This window comes from Myripristis murdjan, chromosome 14 (genome assembly GCF_902150065.1).
Source record: "Myripristis murdjan chromosome 14, fMyrMur1.1, whole genome shotgun sequence".
NCBI lineage: Eukaryota > Metazoa > Chordata > Actinopteri > Holocentriformes > Holocentridae > Myripristis > Myripristis murdjan.
This window is the reverse complement of record NC_043993.1, coordinates 29,908,994-29,933,030: the sequence shown is the minus strand read 5'-3', so window position 1 is coordinate 29,933,030 and position 24,037 is coordinate 29,908,994. Positions and strand designations below refer to the sequence as shown.

General features: G+C 41.8%; 2 protein-coding genes across 3 annotated transcripts; both read right to left on the bottom strand.

Moving 5' to 3' along the window:
• Positions 1-210: 210 nt before the first annotated feature.
• Positions 211-13,467, bottom strand: exoc3l2a (exocyst complex component 3-like 2a). Its single transcript, XM_030069545.1, has 13 exons — positions 13,349-13,467; positions 9,063-9,632; positions 7,635-7,852; positions 6,303-7,053; positions 6,048-6,162; positions 5,851-5,961; positions 5,621-5,721; positions 5,203-5,313; positions 4,962-5,097; positions 4,135-4,257; positions 3,893-4,048; positions 2,190-2,311; positions 211-1,225 (listed from the first exon to the last, which is right to left on the bottom strand). The coding sequence occupies exons 2-13, from the start codon at positions 9,605-9,607 to the stop codon at positions 907-909; spliced, it is 2,808 nt and encodes a 935-aa protein (XP_029925405.1). The 5' UTR covers positions 9,608-9,632; positions 13,349-13,467; the 3' UTR covers positions 211-906.
• On the bottom strand, positions 13,420-23,370 carry ppp1r14aa (protein phosphatase 1, regulatory (inhibitor) subunit 14Aa). Of its 2 annotated transcripts, XM_030069548.1 has the most exons (5): positions 23,121-23,370; positions 21,446-21,526; positions 21,155-21,187; positions 16,388-16,588; positions 13,420-13,449 (listed from the first exon to the last, which is right to left on the bottom strand). In XM_030069548.1, exons 1-4 carry the CDS (start codon positions 23,322-23,324, stop codon positions 16,394-16,396), a joined length of 513 nt encoding a protein of 170 aa, XP_029925408.1. In that variant the 5' UTR covers positions 23,325-23,370; the 3' UTR covers positions 13,420-13,449; positions 16,388-16,393. The 2 variants fall into 2 exon arrangements, with proteins under 2 accessions (XP_029925408.1, XP_029925407.1); XM_030069547.1 differs by lacking the exon at positions 13,420-13,449 and having other exon boundaries at positions 15,282-16,588.
• Positions 23,371-24,037: the final 667 nt, after the last annotated feature.

The following is a 24,037-nucleotide window of genomic DNA, read 5'->3' as shown; positions in this document are numbered from 1 at the left end:
AGATAGAAACAGCCAGTGCAACACAGTTGCAATATGTGCAAATACAATAGCTTATCCATTTCAAAAGGTGATGTAACGGTGTCAGCAACAATATGTTTTTTATCAAATTGCACTAAAATACAGTACAGTGTTTTTTTTTTTTTTTAACCCCAGCCACAATAAATGAGATGCTGAATTTGTCTAGTCTACCCAATCAATGGGTTTTTATTAATCTTCCAGCAACAGATGTATTTCGTTCACAGTGATAGTTCAAAACATTTACAAGTTACATACATTATATCCTCACATACATAAGCTCTATATCAAATACCAGAGAACAGTACTGCGAGCAATGGAGCAGAGGAAGTCAGTGCAGTATCCACAGCACTCACAGAGCAACTATGAAGTTACATGACTGGCCGAGTAAATATGTATTAAACAGTATATTGCTCTATAGATAATATTGCATTGCATTTGCTAGTATTAGATTCCGCAATAATCGGAGGCATACAAGGCTAACAAACTGAAGAAATAACATTTTTGAGAAGACCTCGCAAGAATGTACAATGTCGCTTGTTTACTGGTGTGCATGTGTATATCAACATTAAACACTTCATGATGAATACTTTTACACAGGAAAACTGTCAGTGTGTTTCACATTTCCATTAAAAATGCACATCTGGAGATGGATGAATGTCTTCATGTCACTGAGCATGTACAGTACGAGCAGTACCTGAGGTCAAGTTTCTTTTGAAATGGCTTTGATATCACTGGTAACAATATTTGGCGCGACCAATCTTTCGTCAAGGTGCATGTACATCTCATCAGTATTTTCACAGTGTCTCTGTGACTGTTCTCATATATGCCTCACACATCCCTGTTCATCCTTAAAGCTAAAACATCCATGTCAACATTAAAGACCGGAGGTTAGTTTTCTCTGTGTATTTTGTTCATGTCGTCTGTAGTTTGGGATTCAGCGGGTTGGGGGTTTGTGCTCTTCATGCTCCTGCGGTGTCGCCTCGGCCGGTGCTCTGAGAACCAGTTGGTGATGCTCATAGCCAGGCGGAGGATTCCCAGGCTGATGCAGTGCACCTCTGAGGTGATGGGGATGTCGGAAAAGAGGGCGTGGTCTCGGCACATGAGGACGTTGCTGCACTCAAAGTCTTTGACGACATTCAGGATCTCCTGACGCTCCGCCTGCCGCATCATCCCCCGTATGTTCAGCAGGGTGGAGACATGCTTCTTCCTGTGGAAAGGAAGGAAGGAGGGAAGACAAGAGGGTGGAGGGGTGGGGGTGGGGGTGGTGGCAGACGGGTGTTGATTTAAATTGGGTCTGTTTGTATTTAACAAATGCCTTTGAGTCACAGTCAGTGTCTCATCTCTCTGAGTCATAGCACCGGAGGAACAGAGCAGATTTCAACTTTTTGGAAATGTGGCGTTTACAGTAACACACACACGAGGTCAGCTCCAGGTGAGAAAGACTGAGATGTGAGAGTGTGTGTGTGCCTGTGCGCGCGCATGTGTGTGAATGAATGGGCCCCGCTGCAGCCAAATGAAGCACCCAACAAAGCACAGCACAGGCCGGCAGCCTTTGATCTCCTAAAATACCAGCAGGGGATACCATACAGTAAACAAAAGAGGCAAGTCAAGCGGTGAGTTAGCATGTCTCTAGGCCTGAACCACTGTGTTTTGCTCTCTTCTTCTACACCTCCCCCTCTTTGATTCCAAGTGTGGCACCAGACTGTCTCCTGCAGGGTGGCAGGAATAGGAAGTACTCCGCAGCAGCTTCCTGTCTGCTCCACTGAGGCTTATGCGTCACACACAGTGGTGGGTTGCCAACCATCACCTGAGCCCTAAGCTGTGGACAAACAGCCTTGGGGGCTGGGACTCCCCTCGAGGCCCCGCAGCCTCTTCCACTCTCAAAACAGACCCTAGCTCCTGTCCAAAAATAGCGAAGTTAATGTAGATATGTTTCCGCACTCCTTTTCCTTGTTTTGATCCATTGTGTCAACAAAAAGACCATACATTCACTTAGATTTTTCCTAGCTTCGGCTAAATGCCAAAAACAGCACTGTGAATGTGTAGCAGTAAGCATAAAAAATATAGGGCCTTCGGGGGTACAGGCATGACGAATTGTGTTTTTGTGACAGGCGCTCGCCTGATTGCTACAGAAAACTGTAATCATTTTCACAATTTGATGAAAGTCTCACCGTATATCTGGAAACTCTTTTACTAGGACCGCAACCTCCATCTGAATGGAGGGGGTGTCCTCCAGGAGAATGATGTCAGCAAGGTGGCAGATGACACTGTCCAACCAGGACGAGCCTGATTCCTGCAAACAGAAAGAAAACAAAGACATTAGCAACAGTTTCATTATCACGGAAGAACAGTTATTTGTTTTCACAATGAGCAGCTCAAAGGCGATTGGACTGGACATTCAGTGCCAAAGTTTTTTTGGTTTTGTTTTTTGTTTTTTTTTTAAGTGAAAGAGTCAAAACCATAATTGAAAAACACTCTAGGAAAAGTAGAAGTCTTGCATTAAAAAAAATCTTCAAGTACAAGTACTTAAGTATTTGCAGTAAAATGCACTTAGTTTTAATAAGGGAAAGAAGTCATTGAGAAGGATGGTTCAATTATTAATGCTGTAACCTGTACTGTATATTGGCAAGCTTGAACTCTAACAACTGTATCATATTTTATGAGCTCATCACATGTTTTGCACGTAAAACCTTAATCTGCAAAGAAACTAAAGGCTAGATAAATGCAGTAAAGAGTACATTTCCCTCTGAAATGAAGCAAAAAGTCTCACAAAATGGAGATACTCAAGTAAAGTGCCAGAACCTTGTAACAGTTACTTTCCATGAGGTATAAGTGCAATAATTTTACCTAAATGCAGATCTTTAAGATGAAGTCTTATCAGCAAACGTTCTAATAAACATTAAACCTTCATAGGAAAATCAAATGAACAACAGGGGAAGGTCATAGGCTTAACTATTCCAGTCATTACAGTGAAAAACAAATGTCCATGTTCCTCTAAGTTGCATTTTCTTCAAACACTTGATAAGGAAAAGAAAGCAGAATTCTTCTCCTAAAAATAACGGTATCGTTTTTAGACAGCCATTAAAAACTCATCCTACCCTAGTTCCCGGTTTCCACAGGCATTTCGCCCCGCTCTTCTGCGAAGGCCATCAAGGCCATCCCAGAGCTACATCAAAGCCAGCCAGCTGACAGGAACAGGAAGTTCCCTCTGAACACAGCAGCTTCCTGTTGTCAGCCGAGGTGACGGACACTTGTTTGAACTTACACACAGAGAGGGGGCAAATGCCATGCTGTCAGGCCTAGTTCCTCTAAACTCTGCTCCCATTTCTGGCTGGTGCTAACGTAAGCCTCGTTCATCTATCTCCATCTCACTGACGGCAGCCATTTTTCAGAGCTCACTCCTGTATCAACACTGTCTGAGTTATTCCTGACCTAGGAAGCTCACGGGTCAGGCTCCATTCACAGCCATCAGACTCTGCATTCCCTGAGCCAGTTTTGTTCAGTGATTTTAAGAATCAGCATTTTTTTGTTTTGTTTTGTTTTTTATATACTTATTTGCCTCACTGACCGGTCAGTGGGTGTTTTGGGTGTTCAGCCTGCTCGGCTCAATTATGTAACATTTTCTTAGACAAACACGTTTCACAGAGATTTGATTCAAAGATTCATAGGATGGCTGTGGAAATGGTTTCAAAGTTGCTGCAATTCAGTGATTTCCTTTACTTGAGGCAAAAACAGCACTTCATAAGTGAGTAGCAGTAGTCCAAAAAGAGTTTTGCATCCATTTCAGGTGTCAGGAGAAAAGGTGTCCTCTTGAATGACACATGCCCAGTTCACTGAAAAAAAATCTAGATTGTTACTTGAAGAACAGACTCACCAGATCCTTAAAAAGTCCTTTTAGTTGTTTGGCCTCATCTTGCAAGCGAAAAGCCATCCTCTTCCTCATCTTCAAAGATGTGCAGATGACCCGTCCCCGCATGATGGCCCGGACATACTCCACCAGGACCCGCCGGTGCACCTCACCCACCAGGGTCTGTCAATCAGGTGACAGAAATCATCAGTAAAGGGCAACATACGTAAACATACATAAATGCTACTTCTGTCTGAAACAAGTAATACCTGATATGGCGGAGCGTCCATCCTTCTGAACTTCTTGAAGTGTTGTTTGATGCTGGCTTCAATGGCCTCAAATGCCTCAGTGTTGTTCAGCCACTTTCTCTTTATCAGCTTGTCAAAGAAAGGCTGAAACGACAACAAACAGAGTTCTGATTATCATGGCAAAGAGTGGCAAAAGGACCAGCTGACATACTCCAGGGGTGTGAAAATCAGAGATAAACAAATCATTTGGAAAGTTCCACACAACTCACCGCAGACAAATCTCTCATAAGGAGACATGTTATTCAGTAATGTGCCTTTCAAGTGCACTTCTCTCAAAACAAGTGAAAATATCGGTCAGAGGCATACTATAATTTGACTTGTTGCCCATATAAACGCACATGGTTTAAGAATTCTGTTCACTCAAGTGACACTAGGTTTATACTATAAGGGGTCTGCCTTATTGCAGGATATGACTGTCTTTTTTTTTTTTTTTAACTTATTCTAAACAGGGTTCCCACTGGTCATGGAATTTTAGCAATATGATTGTATCTTGAGAATTGCCTTCCAGTCAAGCAATTTGATAAATCAATTCAGGGACGTCAGAGAGTATCTGGGAATTTTCATGAGTGAGTCACTTTAGACAAACATAGACGGTGGTTTTCAGTTTGATATCTCTACAGCAAAGCCAAATGAAACTAAAAACACTCCGTTACTTTATCCTGTTCCAGCTTTTCTGAAGTAAAAACACAGGAAGGAAGACATTTTTTAGAACTTTACATGATGGCCATGGTGGGAACTCCATGAGAAGAAAGTAAGATTTTATGACTACCAGACTTGTGTGTTCTCACCCTGATGTGCTCAAACAGTCTGTCGGTCAGCACCCTCACTGACTGGTTGATGATCCTGTCCAGGGAGGAATCGGCTCGCTGTGCTGGCTCCTCGCTGCCCTGTGGGTCACACTGCCTGCAGCGCTGCACAAAGGACCTAGACCCCCGCACAGAAATATCAAGCAAACATTTTTATCAGCTGCTGAAGATGGATTCAATTGAGATTAAATGAATATTTTTATTCCATCATTGTGCATCTTACCTGAGAGGAGGGCAGCAGTTGACCAGAGCTATGGTTCTTGAAACGTATCCGTCCCCTCGATCTCCAAATTCTGCCTGCGTCTCATGGAACATCTCCACTTTCCTCTGGAAACTGGAGACATGGAGATTTATGAACATCAGCTGAGCACTTAATACAAGAAATGTCTACCTAGATGTATGATCTTCTATGACTGTGCTGCTAAACTATTGAGGACTGGTATTCAATCACAAACTCTGGAGACATTGCACAAATGCCTGAATTTCCAAGATCCTAACTTTACCATATTTTGATCAGAAAAAGTGTTGTTACTACTGAGTGATTCTAAATTAAATTCTTTTGCACAACATTTTGAGAGGAACTTTCCATGTACATTTTACTTACAACTTAGCATAAGCACTTTCTGACACCTTCTACTCACCTATAGAGAAAGTCAGCCAGGCCAATGAGACTGCAGTGAGCTACTCTTGCACCAAGAAACTGGTTCACAGCTGTGGATCTGTCCAGGTCCACCTTCAGCCTCTGAAATAGTGAAATACATTAGCAACACATCAGGTATCTGCACCTTGGGCCAAATGGAAATCGAATGTGATAGCTAATAAAACCCTTTGGTAATTAGTTCCCAACAGATTTTCAATACTGCAAGTGTACCTGAATGACAGAGCGTGCTAGATGGGACTGATACTCCTCTATGTGCAGAGTCTGGGCCCATCGCCTTTCCTCTTCATCCAGAACCTGAATCAGCTCTGTCGTCACTTTCTCCTGAAAGTCACAAAATGAAACAATCTCTACATTGAATCCGCTATAAAGATTTTCAAAGAAACAAGCATGCATAAACAGTTTTTTACCCTGACAATACTGATGCAGTCTTGCTCCAGCCTGTCTACTGTGTCTTGAGGCAGAATGGGTTCCAGTGGAGAATAGTTTATGGCTGTGGTTGTGCCGATGGTTCCTAGGACATCCCTGATGGAAAGTAACAAACCATTATTGAATCATTTCTATACATATAAATGTTCAGGGTTGTAACTGAAGTTTGGCATGTGTCATTACCTCAGGAAATTACTTAACTGTCAAGATTCACTGTCTGATCTGTTGAGACATACCTGTTGTAAATGTTGTAGAACCAGTCGAGGAGTGAGTAGACATCAGTTATCTGTAGTGGGCCGCTGGTAATGGTCCGAAGACGTTTGGCCACAGCCCGATGGTAACTTTCTACATACACCTGGAAAGCTGCAAACTCCTCAGGGTAGATGGACACAGCATTCCTCCTCGCTGCATCCAGGTCATCCACCATCCGACTCCTCAGGCGCTCCAGGTAGGAGGCCAGCTGGCCCGCCTGGGTGTCCACCTGTTGGGGCAAGCTCCAGTCTGCCGCTTCGGCCACTGCCTGCCTCCACTTCAGCTTCAGCCGCCGAGGCCGATGGCTGGGCTGGACAAAGGGGCCCTCTCGCTGGGGTTTGGTGTCCTCTCTCAGGGCCCAGGCAGCATCGGCATGCTCCTCCTGCTGAATCACCAGCACCACCAGCCCAAGGTTTGGACCAGCGCTGGGCTGGCGGAGGGACTCCCGCACCACATCCCACATCTCCTTCTGCAGGGCCTCATACAGGAGCTCCACATCTTTAGCCTTCCGCCGGCTTGAGTCCAGCGTTGCATTGGGGCTGTATGGGTCATCCAGGGGTGGGGGCGTTAAGGGGTCCATGCCTGGAGGGGTACTTGCACTAAAGTTGGGGGCAAATGTAGGATTGGTTGAGGTGGGCAGGAGGGAAAGCAGCTCACACTCTCGCTCCAGCTCCTGAATGTGTGTGTCAGCCAAGAGAAGGTCCCTGTGGTTGACCAGCTGTAGGATCTCCAGCACTGTGGGGGGCAAAAGGAGCAAAATCAACCTACATTTTTCTGCAAAAAAACTAGAGAATGGGGACAAGGGAAGAGGGTGGGCCAAGAGAGGGGAAAAGCTATATTTGTTGCTATGGTTATTGAATGGATCTGCATCTGCCTGACTGACATAATCAGAAGTATCAAACTGAGTTATTTGTTGCTTTATTGTGCACACTCTTCTATTCCTATCCAGGTTCCCTGCGGTGCTGTGTGAACAGTAGCTTGGTTGAACTTCTATCTGGAGGAACCTGCAGCAGGAGGAAGTGCGGTCATTTCCTGATTTCACAGTCTGGTGGTGATTGAACCCAGTGACTCAGGGTCTAGGGACCGCTCAGCCTCATCAGAGAGTTGTCTAGGATTGGGAGGAAACAGTGCTGAAGCTAACAAGGAAGTGCAAAGTTCTTCATTAATAGACTGCAGTAAGGGAAACTCTTGATGTGGGCATTCCAACATTAATCAGACTTCTTTTGAGTCAGAAAACTCAGAAGTAAACTTCATGGATACGTCAACACCGGTTATTGTTCACCTGATGTTCCCATGACTGGTCTGACCATTATTACCTGAGAGAGGCTCTCTGGTTTTGACCTCTGGCTCCTCCTCCACTGTTTCCTCCTCAGCCTCTTGGGAGCCCCGGTCTGACATGGATTCCCTCTTCAGCTTGCCCAGACTGACCATCCTGAGGAAGGAGGGTCGCCTGCGAGCCTCCGCCTCGCTGTCTGTGCTCAGGTCCCCACAGGGCAGGCTTTCTCTGCGAATCTCCTTACGACGGCCTGTGAAGCTACAAGAAAGCAGAACAGTACACATAAGATGAATTAGTGCCACTGAATGTGATCAACTTCCAATGAGAATCTGTGATCATACATGCAGTTATTGATGTTGATCATTAGATCGTCATGCTTGCAGTCGAAACATGCGCATGTGACTCGGGGTTTTGGGCATTAAGGGATGTATAGTATGACGTAGCAGCATCTATGTTTGGAATGCCACATATTCACACACCTGCTAAACTGTGCTGCTGTTTAGCGTGAAGACAATGTCTCAGTTATAAATAGTCCCATACACTGAGCACAGCAAGTCATAAAATAGCACTGGCAAACAAAAGCAGTTCCGCAGATCAACAGGTTGCTATAACATATTACATAATTCTTCAGGAAATAAGCACACTGTAACTTGAACTATTCTGTGTCACTGACTAGGAGGGTAGACCAGAGTTTGTTTGTTTTTTTCCATTATAGACCCTTCCCCCTGGCACTCTCTCCTCCAGTGCATGCAAATTGTGCTGTTCAAAAAAGTCTATTAGTTTATTATTTTATCTGAGCTGTGCATCTGTTAGCTGTGAATGTTATTTTTTTTTTTTTTTGACATATTTTGTGCAGATGATCCTTTTTTTGTTGACATTATGCCTGTTGATATTATATTATGAGGTCATATGAGGCAAGTCTATTGGAGTCTCTTCTCTTTCATGTATTTGTGTAAGTATGAATAAAATCAGTTATGTTATTATTATAAGAATTTCTACAATTTGGTTGTATCTCAGCAGGTGGACTGTCTGGTATTAAGAGAGAAATACAAAGTGATTTTTTTTTTTTTTAAAGCTTGAGCTGTAGTAAAACCCTTTTTGGTGCTATAATTAATCCCTTTAGAAATACTTTCTAAAGCAGCTTGCTAAAATGATTCTCTATAGTTATACTGAAGAATTCTGTTAAAATGTATGAAATGGTTGAAATTTGTTTTATTAAAATAAGGTTTTGCTTATTTATTTATACTTTAACAAAGAAGATGGTTCTTTGGGTCATTTTCATTTCAATATAGAGTGACTATTCTAACCAAAGAACCCTTAAAGGGCCATTTATTTTCTGAGTGCACTCTGCAAATATACCATGTTGTTATAGAAACCACAGCTTTTTACTCTTTGCCTCAGGAATCTGAATTATTTACATTTTGATAGTATAGATAGGATTTTATGTTTTCTAGCTCCTTCTTCTCACCGGAGTAGGGTCATGATTTCCTCGGAGCTCCTGCGCAGTCCTTTTCTTTTCTCCCTCTCAGGTGGGAGTGAATTGGAGTCTCCAGGGCTGCGTTGGGTGTGGCTGCCCCCCCACACATGTCGTCCTGACATGCGAAGCCCCTTCCCCAGTTTTCCTAGGGTCTTGAGGGGCGACACTCCACAGATTCGTTCCAGGGTTCCCCTCAGGGGCCTCCCTTTAGGGTTCCCCGCCCCATGCCTCTCTGCATTGACCTCGTTTTCCTCTTCCTCTCCATCACGGGAGGACCGGAGCTGCAGGTTACCCCGGACCTCCCCCATGATGAGACCCATGTCACCTCCGTTCCTCTCCTCCTCATCCAGGTCCACTTCCTCAAAGGGGTTCAGGTCCTTCTTGAGCTCCTTGAACTCCTTCAGGTCATTGAGATCATTGAGATCATTTAGGTCACTCAGGTTTAAGTCCAGCCTGGGCAGGATGAGCTCGCCGTTCACTCTGGGGAACTCATGGCAGCTCTTTGACCTCCCCGGGAGCTTCTTTAGAATGGGCATGGTTGCACTTAAGACTCTTAATGAACTGAAAAACAAGAACATTGTGTAACATGTAAATACTGGTGGCACAAAAAGTTTCTCTTGAACTCTTGGTTTGAACAGCAGAATATACATATTAGGCAAAATAAAAATGAGGACCAGCTTGCAGGTGTCTGTATGAGCCACAAGTAATTAAATCAACTTCATAATGCACTGCTCTCTTTGAGATTTACTTATTTTCTGGTACACAATTGCATCTTCTGATATGGGAAAAGGAAATCCAGTCCTGTGGAGCAATACCATGCAGCCATTTATTGCAGACAATTGCAAGCATTGCAGAGTATCTCCTATATTAATATGCATTATTATCAGTTTATTCCAAGTATACTGGACATGAATATATGTTGTGAATGCTTAGCATTTCTTAATTTACGTTTCTTAATGCTTCAGTATGGACAGCATTAGGTTACAGTGACTAATGCTTATAAAATAGACTTATGAAATTTGGAAAACTGTTTATCTGTTCGCATAACAGCCATCAGACATGTTTATATAACCGGAATCCAAAACATCCTTTCACATGTTGGTTACATAATGCAATTCACTAAGCGAATAGGAAGGAATACGACTGTAAATATTGCCACATTTAGAGGATGCTTTGTATGTTTTTCTGACAATATACATGCGCTGAGCCACAACCTTATATAAATATTACCAGTCAGGAACAAATAAGCACTTATGAATGTTTCTCAGTGGACCGAGCTGGACATAGCTGGTGAAGAAACATCTTTATTTGAGTGGCAGGAGAGTCATAAAGCCAAATATTTGCTGTAAAGGGACTCTTTCCTGTGCTTATCTAACACAATTAAAGAAGTTTTATCTCTTCAAATGACAGTATGGCAATTCCTGAACAAAATGCTCGACATTCTCTGGAGGCAAGCTGGTGGCAATGTCCTTCAAGCATATAGATACGGTAAGTGTCCGAGATCAGAGATTTGTTTTTTCCTTTCTCCTCCGTGGCATGCATATCTATGGCAAGATATGTAATGTAGTAAAATCAAACAGATCAATGTTTAATCATTTTCTTTAACTGGACGGACTAAATGTCAAGTTTGTCCTAAAATAGGCAGTATTATTGACAGAGCTAAAGGTGCAATCCATAATCCTGCCTGACAGTGACTATGTCCTCCATTTCTTCTGAGAGATGTGATGTGAAGTTAGCCCATCTCTTCATCACTTCATTTTGATTCATCAGATACTGAAAGGTGCCAAGATTGAATATCCATGCCTGTTAAAATGTTGATCTGTGCATCTCCATTACACTGCGTTGATAGAAGATTACACTTACAACTCAGTGTTACAACTTTTACATTGACTTATATGAGGTTCCATCCATAAATATCCATAAATATTCTGATGGCGTTGATCAGCAAGAAAGCCAGAATTAGTTTAGTTAGTTTTTGATATGAAACCATTGTTCAACCCCTTGTATAAATTGATGATGATGATGATGTCTCGTTTCAAAAAACCTCTGACATGAAATGAACAAATCATTGTCAGTGTGGAACTTGAGCCCAAATTGAACAAACCGATTGCAGACCTGATCCTACCTTGACATATATTTCAGATAAACATTTTGCCTTTTGTTTCACAAGTTTACACTATTTTGAACAGATTTCATATAAATATCCCAAATAAATTTATTTTGAAGTAGTTCTCTATGCAAAAAGTTAATGGTACAAGAACTTTGCTGAGAGATTGTAAATTTATCCCGGAGATTTTTGCTCTAAAACCTTTGCCACATTTGAAGCAGGAGAAAACATCTCTAGAAAACATCTTACCACACCAGGTCAGGTCAAAAATTTCCCTCTTGGTATTTAAAAAACTAAAATCCACCAAGTATGCAAAATGTTAGGGACATCCTCCTGACACTGACTGGCATCCTCTTTTGTATAATTCCCATCTCATTCATCTCAAGGCTTTAAAATATACACCCTCCTTTGCAATTAGTATAGAATTAACAAGGGAAATCCATAGAGGAAATGACTTTTAAAAGAGGAAGTGTCACTAACATTATATACATTCATTGTATATATTCACATAAACACTGGTCAGGACATCCCAAGCAGTCTGTGAGTCGCTTTCTCAGTGCAAAAAACCTGCTCAGCTCCATAAAAATGTACAACTATTGCTATACATTTTGTTATGACACAGAGCAGCAACTCATTATATTGATTAGATTTTATTTGATTTTTTTACCATTACATTTTTCTTTACTTTTCTTTGCACATTCCTATTCTTTTTTCAGCTCTTTCCTTCACACTGACACTTAGGAGCTGCACAGGACAGCCACCGTCTTCTGCTCTTTGACACTCAGCAACTTCACTGGAAATATTAGAAGTGCATATGTCCCAGTGGATTATGGCATTCAAAACAGTCATCTCTAATAAGATATGAAAATATCTAAAATAGTAGAGCCGGATCATGTCTTACTGACTCACTTAGGTTCAGGGGCAAAAAGGTGAAAGCGAGAAGAATTTCATCTTTCATCGCAAACTAGAGATAAAAGAAGAAAAGTAACTGAGACAAAGGTCATATATGCTGAAAGAATGCATAGACACATATAAGCATTCATCACAGGAAGCTGTTTCTCTCAAAACAGCCATTAACTGTACCCAGGTCGCAGCATTTTGAAAGAGGATGGGTTTGTGCATGGCCATGCCATTGTCATTGTTTGGGGTAATTCCTCTGTGACTGGAGTAATTTCTGTTATTACCTTTGTTGGCACTTTTGCTGATTTATGGTCTTTTTCAGTACCTTGAGTTTGTTTGTGTCAGTTAGAAAGGCAGCCTTTGAACATTAATCAGCGTTTTTCTAATATATTGTGCAAAATCTCAGAGATGAGGCGACTAAGAGATTAGGGTAAAATTTAGTTTCCATGCTTTCTGTTGTCAGCTTTTTAAGCACTTAGAGCGTGTCATTATTAAACCATTTGATCTCACCTGATTTTTTTTTTTTTTTTTTTTTTTTTTTTCTTGTTTTAACCAGGGCACCTGCATGAAAACATGCAACATGTGTGTAATTGAACTTTCTTCCTTTTTCCCCTTTTTTGTGTGCCTCCTCACAAGAGGACACTGACAAAACTACAGTGATGGCTCGTGGACTCATGCAAAACATTTTCTTGGCCTTACAAAAATGCCAACATTATTCTGCTGCTCTTGTTTTTAGTTCCTCAAATGCAGCGTTCAGCTCGCACTGAGGTTAGATAGTCTTGGCCACAAAAGTCAGACCAAGAAACGCTCCACAAGTTTAAGAAAAAAGTGGGTAAAGATAATAGATTTCTAAGTATTCTCATGTTGAGTTAGTATTCAGCCACTAGTCAGATGACATAAAAGTTTGATGTTTTCATCCCTGTAATTATGAGATGACTTGCAGAGCAATGCAAATGACACAAAGGGTTTTCTCGGTTGATCAGTGATCAAATTCATTTCAAATTTGACTGAGGAAACTAATAGATGATTCGATGCATTCTCAAAAACAAATCATGCACATGTGGGCTAGATAAATAAATAAAAAAACAGCTTCTAACGAGAGACCTGTAACACACTTCAGTACATTTTCCAGAGGAACCTGAGCACTGATCGTCAGGGTTACCACAGTAAACACGAACTGACATAAACTCTCACACCGACCGACAGGTGAGAATAAAGCATCCCTGTCTGAACTCAAACACTGCATCTGAATTGAACAGTTGCTGCTTACCTGGTGTGATTGTCGTGCAGTGTTTCAGCACAATGTCATCCTGGTATGTGCTGGACGTGCAGGCTGCCAGGCTCTGTGGTGTGTGTGCATGTGTGTGTGTGTTTGTGTGTGTGTGTGAGACTGATGAGTGTGGGATGAGTGTGTCTGCAAGTGCTCGACGGCTCAAGAGAGCAATGTGGCTGGCTGTGGTTTCCTGACGGGCTCTATTGTGGTAGAAGGTGATATGTTTTCCTGAGGAAACGCCCGTCCCGTCCTCTCTCCCCTCCTCCCCCACCCCGCCCCGCCAACCCACCACCCCTCACCCCCACCCTGGGGACCCCTTCTAATTATACTAATTGCATTAACTGTATGGTGAAGGAGGATTGAGTTTGACAGAGCGTTGCCCTGCAGTGTTTTAGGTTTTAATCAGCTCAGCAAACTTTGTGTGTGTGTATGTTATATGTGTGTGTGTCTGTGTATGTGTGTGTGTGTGCTGAATGATTTCTGTAAGAAAAAAAAAAACAACAGAAAGTGAACAAGAGAGAATGACTCAGTGTCCGTGGCCTTGAGTCCAAATTCCATTCCTACACCATCAACAGTGCATTCTTCCACAGCGGGAAGCTTCATATGAAGCAACATGGACAAACATAATATGTATCTTCAAGGTCAAATAGGGGAGGCAGGGGTCCAGCGTCACACATGGAGCACGGTGCTTCAAAAATGACGTGAAGAGGATTGTGTGCAAACTCCTCACACCTGTACTGTACCTTTTTAAACCAGCCGAGCCAACATTTACACACCAACAGGTCAACACTGTATCATGGTAGCTGGACCAGCAGCAAAACTTTTTCCAGAGATTCCTGTATTCACTGTCACATTCTGCCCCCTAGTGTACAATTCAGTGTAAAACTAAAATCCCATTTAAGCACAACTACCCTCAGTGGTCACTTTATTAGGTCCACCTGCACAATCTAATACAATCCAATCTAACTGTTGTGCCATAAAGTTTCCTTTCCTGCTGCCTGTAATGCTCAGCTTTTCTTTTTGTCACATTAATAGAGGTATTCATTCACTTCTATGTTTGGCATTGAGCTCATAGTTAGTCTGCTGTTGGACTGGACTGCATTTTATTGAGAGGTGTTTCCACTATTCTGTCCCCCCCCCATGTATATGTAAATAGGGAGGACAAAAAATTAGAAACACCTCTCAATATAATGTTGTCCAGTACAAGACCTCAGACCAAACTACAACCTCAATAATAAACACAGAATTTAATTTATACATTCTTCACAAATACTGAACATTACAAACTTTGTTAAAAGGTAGGATTTATGGCAGAGCTGTTGCATTGAACTGAACTGCATTAAATTGTACAGGTGGAGCTGATAAAGTGGTCACTGATTGTATCTATCTATCTATCTATCTATCTATCTGTGTGTAGAGTGTCTCTTTTCACTCACTTGGTTGCTGCAGCGCCCTAAAGACTAAACTGTAAATGCTATTCTTGGCCCCACCCCTGAATGTCATGCAGCCAAACCTGTAGGTTCGTACGTCAACTTTTCACCTTTATGTTATCTACAGCACCAGCACAGGAAGGTAAAGGCAGTATTTTTGATGTTTAGGAGGATAAGATTCCTTTTTTCCCCCTATGGTTCCTATGATTTTTCTATGACGACTCAACGACATCGAGTGCAATTCAGCATGTTGATTTTTTTTTTTTTTTTTTTTTTAAGTTGATTCAATGTTTTTTCTTGGTTTGCCCAATCATGTGGAAGTTATTCTTCAGGTTATCTGTTCAGCCACCTTGCTCAACACATTTCCATGATACTTCCAAAATAATTTAGTTATTTATCATATTTCTGATAAATTCAGGTCTGGAAACCACACTTTCTGATACAAAAACAACTTGTTGAAACTAAATTCTCTGAGAGAAAATGGAGGATATAGCCGCATAAAGCAGTGAATGACATGTTTTTATTAGCAATATCTGCTTAAGACTAATATCACTGAGACATCCTAAGATTCAAACTTAGTGAACGTGCCTGACCATGATTTAAATTGTAGTAGCTACACAATTCAGATATATTATCACAAAATTAGAGGGGATAAATAAAAGCAAAGGATAATTAAAACGCTATAAAAGGTATGGTTGATTCCAGTGTTAAACTGTACCACTAAGTATATTGATATTGGTATGTTGGGTTTATCTTCACTGCTGGTAAACATTGCAAGAAATAACAGCCAAAACAATTCATGCCCACCACAACTTAACAGAGGATGAAGTCAGACATGCAGATCTATATCCAGAAAACGGAGGCATACAAGACTTGAGTGTTCAGTATAATGGGGAACATTAATGTCATATGACCCTGACTTTGTCCCAGTTTCACTATAAGGCGACTTTGTTTTAAAGGAAAATTGCCTTATTGGATACTCTTGAATATAATCTGTGATGTGCAGTGTGATTTACTTTTTGATGCACCTACTTTCCCTCAGTCTGCCTTGTCTACTTCTTCCTCACTTTCCTACATTTCCCTCAATGCCATTCATACCTGAACTCATCCCATTCAGTTGTGGGTTTGCGTCGGTGGCGGGGGAGCAATAGCGATAGCAGTGGAGATAATGATAGCGAGAGCAAGAGAGGCATGTTTTTCCAGTTGAAAAAAAAGTAAGAAATGCACCCTTGATCAAAATGTTTTGTGACTGCCTTGCATTGCGGTCTGCTGAGGCTCCTGTCTCTTCCTCTTCAGCGGATTTCTCCCTGTATGATTGTTGAACGTCAGTGCAAAACGGTGAACCTAGAAAGAAGCCCTTGCTCTTTGATTCTGAGGGACCAACACTAAAACCTCACGTTACTGACGTGTTAGACAGCATTTTTTTCTACTGTGTAATACAAAAAAAAAAAAAAAAATGCACCACCGAACAACAACATGAGCCTATGAATGCAAGGTACATCACTAATAGCTGTTTTTACTGGGTGTTAAAGTATTTAAGGGCTTTTTTGTTTAAATATGTGAATCTGGAAGCTCGGTTTAGGGGTTAAAGTCTTGGCCGTGTGCTGGGAGATCAGAGGGTCTGGTTGTGGCTCCGGCTGTGGTGCTGGTGCTGGTGCTGGTGCTGGGGCTGGTGGGGGTTGTTGAAGTGGTAGGGCTCATGGCGGTAGTGACTATGGCAGATGATCGGGTGCTCGATGCCTTCGCTCTGCAGCTCGTCCTGCTTGTGAACCCCCTCCAGCCTTCTCACCAGCTCTCTGATGAAGTCCTGATGAAGAGCACAGGAGATGAAACATTTTTGTTTTTTTGTTATTAATTGTTTTTTATTTATGTATGTATTCTTAGCAAGAAAAACAATCAACACAATGCTCTCCCTCCATACATAAATTACATTATATAGCAGACAAGAAACAATAAAAAAAAAAAAAAAAAAAAAAATCAAACCAACAAACAAACACCCCCAACCCCCTCCCTCTTCCTGTGGGACCAGCCATACCGCAACATCCTTCTTTGTATCACATTTGTCCCATACCAACATGTATACAGATGCAACACATATGCACATACACCTGCACATGCACATACACCACCTACAAATACACATCAACATAGCCAAGCCTAAGGACACCACCCTACAAGGTCAAGCACCATCCAAAATATGCTCTTGGAGCACCTCTATGACCTGAGACCATGCATTAATGTTCTTCTCACTTGCACCGTGTAGTCAGGCCGTTGAGAGTTCCATATATGCAATGTCTAGGAAAGTAAAAGCCCATTGTTGAAATGTTAAGATATGAGGGGTTTTCCATCTCATAGCCACAATTTTCTTTGCTGCTGTAGGAGATGAAACATGAAATATAATGTCACATGTCCCTTTATCAGGCGTTATTTTACTAGTTCTGGACAGATTTCTGTCCTTTCTAATAAGCCCGTCAATTTTGTCAATAGCATTGTACACAACACACTGTTGAACAATGTCAAACTAGTCCTGAAATGATGGATCTATCGTTTGTGTGCCTGTTTTTCACATGATGGGTGATTCCCGATGGAGCTCAGTAAAGCCTCCAAGTCAGATCCTCCGGGGACTTCATCAAACTTGGCTAGAGCAAAGCTTGATGCTAAAGTTACTGTTCTGACCTTTTCCCTTGCACACTTCCTCTTTCTTCCAAAACTATTTGTTGACAAACTGGTGATACAAATCTGACACTGATACAAATATTACAATTATAGAATAAAAGAGATTCTGTTTAACATTGTATGCAGGTACTATTCTGTTAAAGCTAATATTTGTACATTTTTCCCAACTATAAAAACCCGATACACTTTTTGTAATTGTGAGGGGGGAAACGATTGGAGATTGTTTTCATAGAACCTCCCTTTGGTTTGATTTACTGAATAATTTCTTTAAAAAAAAAAAAAAAAAAATTATACTAACAAAGACTGATCTCTTACTCATGTTTAACAATCCCAATTTTTCAGCAGCTTTACATAGACATTTGAAATTTACTCCCATTAGTTTGCATACTCTGAATGTTTTGTTTGTTTTTTTGTTTGTTTAATTTCCCTACATTTTGTTATTTGTTTTTCACTGAAATTTATTTTTATACAATTTTTTACACTGAAATATATTTTCAGCAACTTTTATAATGAAAAAAATGCATGTAACAACTATACTTAATGAACTTGAATTTACTCAAATGAAAGAAAAAAGAGAAAAAAATATACATTCAAATATTACAGGCTTACAGAAAAATATATTGCTTTGTAGATTGCTAGTATAGATGAATGCACTTGTCTCATTTCATTTAAGAGAAATCAATCTGACTTTATAGGCCTGCTCTGAAATATGTGTGTATAAAAAACCTGGCTGAATAGCTGGTGGGTGGCCATCATCCACATTTTGCAAGAAAAGGGCGTGTCGGATGTTAATAAGCTTCAAAACAGCCAGACACACTTAATGTTCCATGAATACCCTCATTTAAATTCACAATGTCAAATTTATGACATTTTATTAAGTGAGGATCTGCACATCAGACTGAGGAGCACAATCTGTTCAGCAGGTCCGCTCCATTTGTGGTATCAATCTAGTGTGCCAGCATTTCTTCTCTCAAGCTGGTGAACTACCCTGCAGCTAGGAATGCTAACAATGCTAACTTCAACACATATTGCAAATAATAACTAAAATACAGAATGAAATACAGAATGCAGGTTATGCCATTACGAGCAGCCCATTTGAGACATTTGAGAAAAAGATGACATCTCTTTCTCGGTTGCCGCTGTTGTAAGGACCAAACTATACATGGACATTTCCTATGGGTAGGTTCTCGACCTCAAGTATGAACATATATTTTAAGTCTATATTCTGTGAGTTATGGAATTGCCATCTTGTGGTGGTGGAGGGGTTTGTGTGCCCCTGTGGCCGTGGGAGCTGTGTTGTCCAGAGCATTTATTTTCTGGTAGGGTCTCCCGAGGCGAAGTGGTCTCATGTGAGGTCAGAGACAAAGAGCCTCTCAAAAAAAACCCTTATGAACAGTCTCAAAGACCAAACAGGACTCCTGGAGTTACTTGTTTGTCCCCATCTGAGTGCTGTTGTGTTGGGGTTCGCCCCGGTGAAGGAGAGTCTGAGGAAGGCTCTGACTGATGCTGACCAAACAGCAGCTCAGAGCACTTTTTGGCCTTTTTAGAGACTGGTGGTGTCCTGGAGAAGACACCATCTGAAGACTGTAGTTTGGCTGGGAGATTTGAACGCTCACCTTGGCGATGACAGAGAACAGCCTAACCAATCTAAACCAGTAAAGTACTCAGTGGTTGGATTTGTGCGGTAGCCATAGACCAGCCATAATGAACACTATGCTTGAACATAAAGTTGTATAAGCACACTTGGTCCTAGAGCTCCTTAGGCCAAGAGTCAGATCAGATTTGTAGTCACTTCATTAGACCTGTGGCCGTATGTTCGAGAAATTAGGGTGAGGAAAGGGGCAGAGCTGTCAGCTGATCATCACCTGGTGGTGAGTTGGATCAGATCATGAGGGGGTTTGCTGGACAGATCCAGTAAACCTAAATGTGCAGTGACGGTGATCTGGGAATGTCTGGTGGAGGACCCTGTCTGGAGGGTCAGTTCAGACCTTCAATCCACACCTCAGGAGGAGCTGCTCCTGCATCTTGGGGGAGGTCCCTGAGGCAGATCCAGAGCACACTGGAGGGACTAAATATCCCAGTTGCTTTGGGATCCCCCAGGAGGAGCTGACAGATGCATGCCTGGTGTAAAGTGTGTCCAGGCTGCCATCCTCAGCCCTTTAAGCAGCAGATACTGAGTGGATGGATTCTCTGAGAATTCTCTGAAAATTTGAAAGACAACTTGAAAGGACCATAGTTCACCCTGCGTCAGTGGCTGTGGTTCTTTCACTCAGTAACTAGTATAGCCGCTGAGATAACACTATGAGCATAACTGTGAAAAGTAAAAAAAAGAGAAAAAATAAGATATCACAATCACGTGTTCCTAACAGTACAAAGAAAGAAAGATGAAGACAGGAATGATTCATGCTGCGAAAACATCTGAAACATTGGCTGAGGAGCAAAAGCTCAGCGCTCTGAGTCTGTTCCAAGGTACAAACTACGGTTTGAACCCACCATTAAAAAACAGCTCGACTGGATGGAACAAAGTATTAACACTAAAAAAGATACCACATTAGTACATTACAGGAAAAAACATGATAAAACCTCGGCAACTGAAAGTGTAGTGTAAAATACAGTGGCAAAGAAGATCACTATCAATCATTCACCACCTATTCTTGTTTGAGTGTTTCATGTTTTTGTCCATAGATGGAAAGGAGGCCTCGGAGAGCAGTGCGGACCCTGGGAGGGGGGACCTGACAGGCCGTGCCAGAGGAAGTTCCCACTCTGTCCAGTGCCATGATGTGGTGTAAATACGTTGTCCTTGTAACTTTTGTGTATATGTGTTGCACAATGTCAAGACCTTACCAGAGTGGGATCTGAATGCACACTTAATGCTAATGTTTAATGTGTTTGCTTTGGTTGTACCCTCTGAACCTAAACAGTTTACTGTCTTTGATGACAAGTCATTAGTTTTATGGTGGTGGAGCAGAAACAGGCAGAACAACCCCAATTATTATTTGTTCTTCCTGTTATTGGCATTAACCGGCAATGAAGATCCTAATCCTCATCTTAATCCCAGCTGTTCAGGTGGAGGTTTCTTTATCATCAAGCAACAAACTCAAGCTTCCCGCTGGAGCCGTCTTCTTGAGTTCAGTGTAAAAACATTTATCCAGGGATGTTGATCAAAGAAACCCTGCTGCTGCTGCCGGTTGCATTTCCTAAAATCATCCTCAACCAAGAACAGACGACAGACTGGTTACCTTCATTCTGATTTCAGATGCCCCTGTTTTGTTCGGGTTTTAATTCTATTTGTGGATATACACAGCTGGTAGGATGACGCATGTTTTTTAGAGAACCTATTTTAGGTGTATGCAAATCTCCCAGGTCACATTAAGGTTTCAAAAACTCCTTCTGGAGCAAGAAACCCAGCAGTCACACTCATTTTCTCTGTTCGGTGCTGTGTTTGTATCTCTGAAGTCGCCGCTGTGAGGCCCACATTTGATCTTTAAAAAAGGCTTATTGTTCCAGGGTAAAAATGGAAAGAGACAGAGAGTACAGACAGCTATTGTTGAGGCATATGGAGTGACTGTGGTAGGAGGTGTCAGACGCTGCAGCCCCAAGTCTTGCAATGTGTGTATGCATTTTGGTATGCAATATGTGGATATAATGTGTGCACCATCCTGACTAATGATATGATATTTTCCAACTCAAAACATACCTCTGTGTTGTTATTGCAGTTTTGAAGCAGCTCCTATTGGAAAAAAAATAAGACACATGTAAATTGACTCCTTCTGCACAATGTGCATTTATATACAGTTTTCTTCCTTGAATCTTCCACTGTTTTAACTCTGATTCATGAAGGGTTTAGCCCCCTGAACAAAGCATCATGTCACTTGCTTTTTTGTCCATCTCATAGTCAATCTCATAGCTGTCATTCCTCGTCTTTTGAAGAGCTCTCTTTTTTGCCTCAGGATAATCGGCGCCCTGCTAAGTGCATGAATCACATTACCTGCAACTTTTTGGCTCGCTCCTCGTCGTTAGGCAGGTCAATCAGGTCATCAATGTTCACCTCCTCTGGCATGTCATCCTCCTGAAGCACACACATACACACACATAATTACAGTTTGAATGAGACTCTTACTCACACAAGATGCACAAACTGTGAAAAGACATTTATCTTTACGACTAAAAAGGACAAATGTTCTGTTTCTCATCGGAGCGATCTGAAGTGCGCATAACAGCTGAGGCTTCAGCCCGCACACAGCGAATGTCCATCATTTTCATGTTTTGTTTTGGGCCGAGGGATGAATAGTAACAGTGTTCATGTTAATACTGTAACAGTGGCCTGCTCTGTCTGAACAAACAGGCATTGTGCAGCTCAGCGGAGGGACAGGCTCGTCCCGCATGTCCATCCAAACCACTGCACTGATTGTACAATTAGGCTGGTGCCTGGGCACATGCAGTAATCCAACTCTACAGCCCATTAACCTTTTTTGCTCATAAAACCAGTAAAATAATACGGATTTGAATTTTCCTACCGACTTGATGATTTGGTGCAACAAGAGGAAACTTCATCTTTCCTGACTTTTTATGTTTTTATGTGAATTTTTCCATAATGCTTTACGGGACAGGACAAATTAAACACACTTAAACATATTCCTTAGTCTATGAGGATGCAATGGGCAACAGATCTCTGTGAAAGCTGGCCGCTGATTGGCTTTTCTTTCAGACCATTGTCTCATTGTGATCATGACCATTTAGTTTTCCAGTCAAACCATCAAAACCATGCCTGTGACAACACAGTCCTGCACTTCAAGTCCTAAAGGACGCTCATCCCCACATCTCCCCATGAGAGAGCTTAAGCTTCCTGTCAACTCTGTCACAGTGGCCAGTCGTGTTTACCTCCTCCTGGGACCTACAACGGCACTCTCCCTCCTCCATAACCATCCCCTCCCATAACTCTTCCTTTTTCTCATCATTCATACCTCTTTCTGGCCCAAGACCCTGCCCATGTAAGGCAGCAAGCATCCCCAGACACGTCCACATCGCAGCAAAGGGGACAGCAGAGGACCTGACTTCAGCATGGTGCCTGGCCATGTAAGGAGAACCAGGCTGCCCTACCTCTCCTATTAATGTCAATACTACAAAACACCTCATAGATCTTCGATGGGAGGTTCAACAACAGAGCCAAGATCTCAGGATTATGATGCAATCTCTGTTTGCCTTACAAATCACAACTATGGTCCAACTAAAACCCCTCAGCCATGTTTTCCTATACATTTGATGCACTCTACAGATTGCAAGATCATTTTTATATACTGAAAAGTGAAATAGGTTAATATATGCAGTGACTGAGGTGAAAAGTAGATGCAGAACATGCGCGTTAACTGTGTCACATTCAAAGAAAGAGGATGAAGTGATGTTTTTGACCTTGTTTGAATTATTCTGAGGATTGGTCTTTAGCAATTTATTTTATCTTTTTAATCTGTTCCTCCTTTGACTGCTCAGCTTTGAAACACAGTTTACAAGTTTGTTTTTGCCTGTATAAGTAACATTATTGTCAAAAACACAATCCAGCAAAAAAAAAAAAAAAAAAAAAAAAAAAAAAAAAAAAGGCTGTCCCTGGCTTGCTGGCAGTGGAGGCCACGGGAGCAGCGGGCTACCTGACTTCCGAAGCGTCTCACCTGTCCCGCGTAGAGCCGGTCCAGGCACTCGTCGATCCATTTCTCCACGTCCAGCCGCCTCTGCAGCTCCTTCCTGTTGTACTTGACGGTGACCCGGGCTTGTCTCTTTTGGATACTACAGCCGTGGTCCTGAAACGACCCCAAGTCTGAGGAATGAAAGTCATCCTCCTCCTCAGGTGGCGTCCCGGCCCGGTCGGCTGCCATGTCTGGTCTGACTGGTTTGTGGCTGCAGCTGGAGAGGAGCTGGGAGGAGGCGACGACTCAGCAGCGAGAGACAGAGATAGGAGGTTTCTCTCTCTCTCTCTCTCTCTCTCTCTCTCTCTCTCTCTCTCTCTCTCTCTCTCTCTCTCTCTCCCTCTCTCTCTCTCTCTCTCCCCTCTGGGCCAGTTTTATTTAGCCTACAAGATGTTTGCAGCCAAGGAATGTCTATATAATGGCTATAATGTCCTAAATCACAATATCTTAACCCTGGGGCTTAATAAAATAAAGCACTTAAGAGTTTAGGGCAGTCAATGCTATTTGTCACAAATCTTTGTAGACAAATTAGACAAATTAGTGGATGTTATATATTCCTCCAAATATAATTGTTACTGTTTTATAATAACCACTACTACATCTAGTACTACTAATTGTTCTTCTTCTTATTATTGTTATTAGTAGTAGTAGTATGAGTAGTAGTAGTAGTAGTAGTATTTGTAGTAGTAGTAGTAGTAATAGTAGTAGTATGAGTAGTAGTAGTAGTATTTGTAGTAGTAGTAGTAGTATGAGTAGTAGTAGTAGTATGAGTAGTATGAGTAGTAGTATCATTGTGTCTATCCTGAGACAGATTACCAGCATGCTTAGTTTTTATGACATGTATTATAATCATTATAATTACCACTACTACTACCACTACTTATTATGATTATTATTAATAG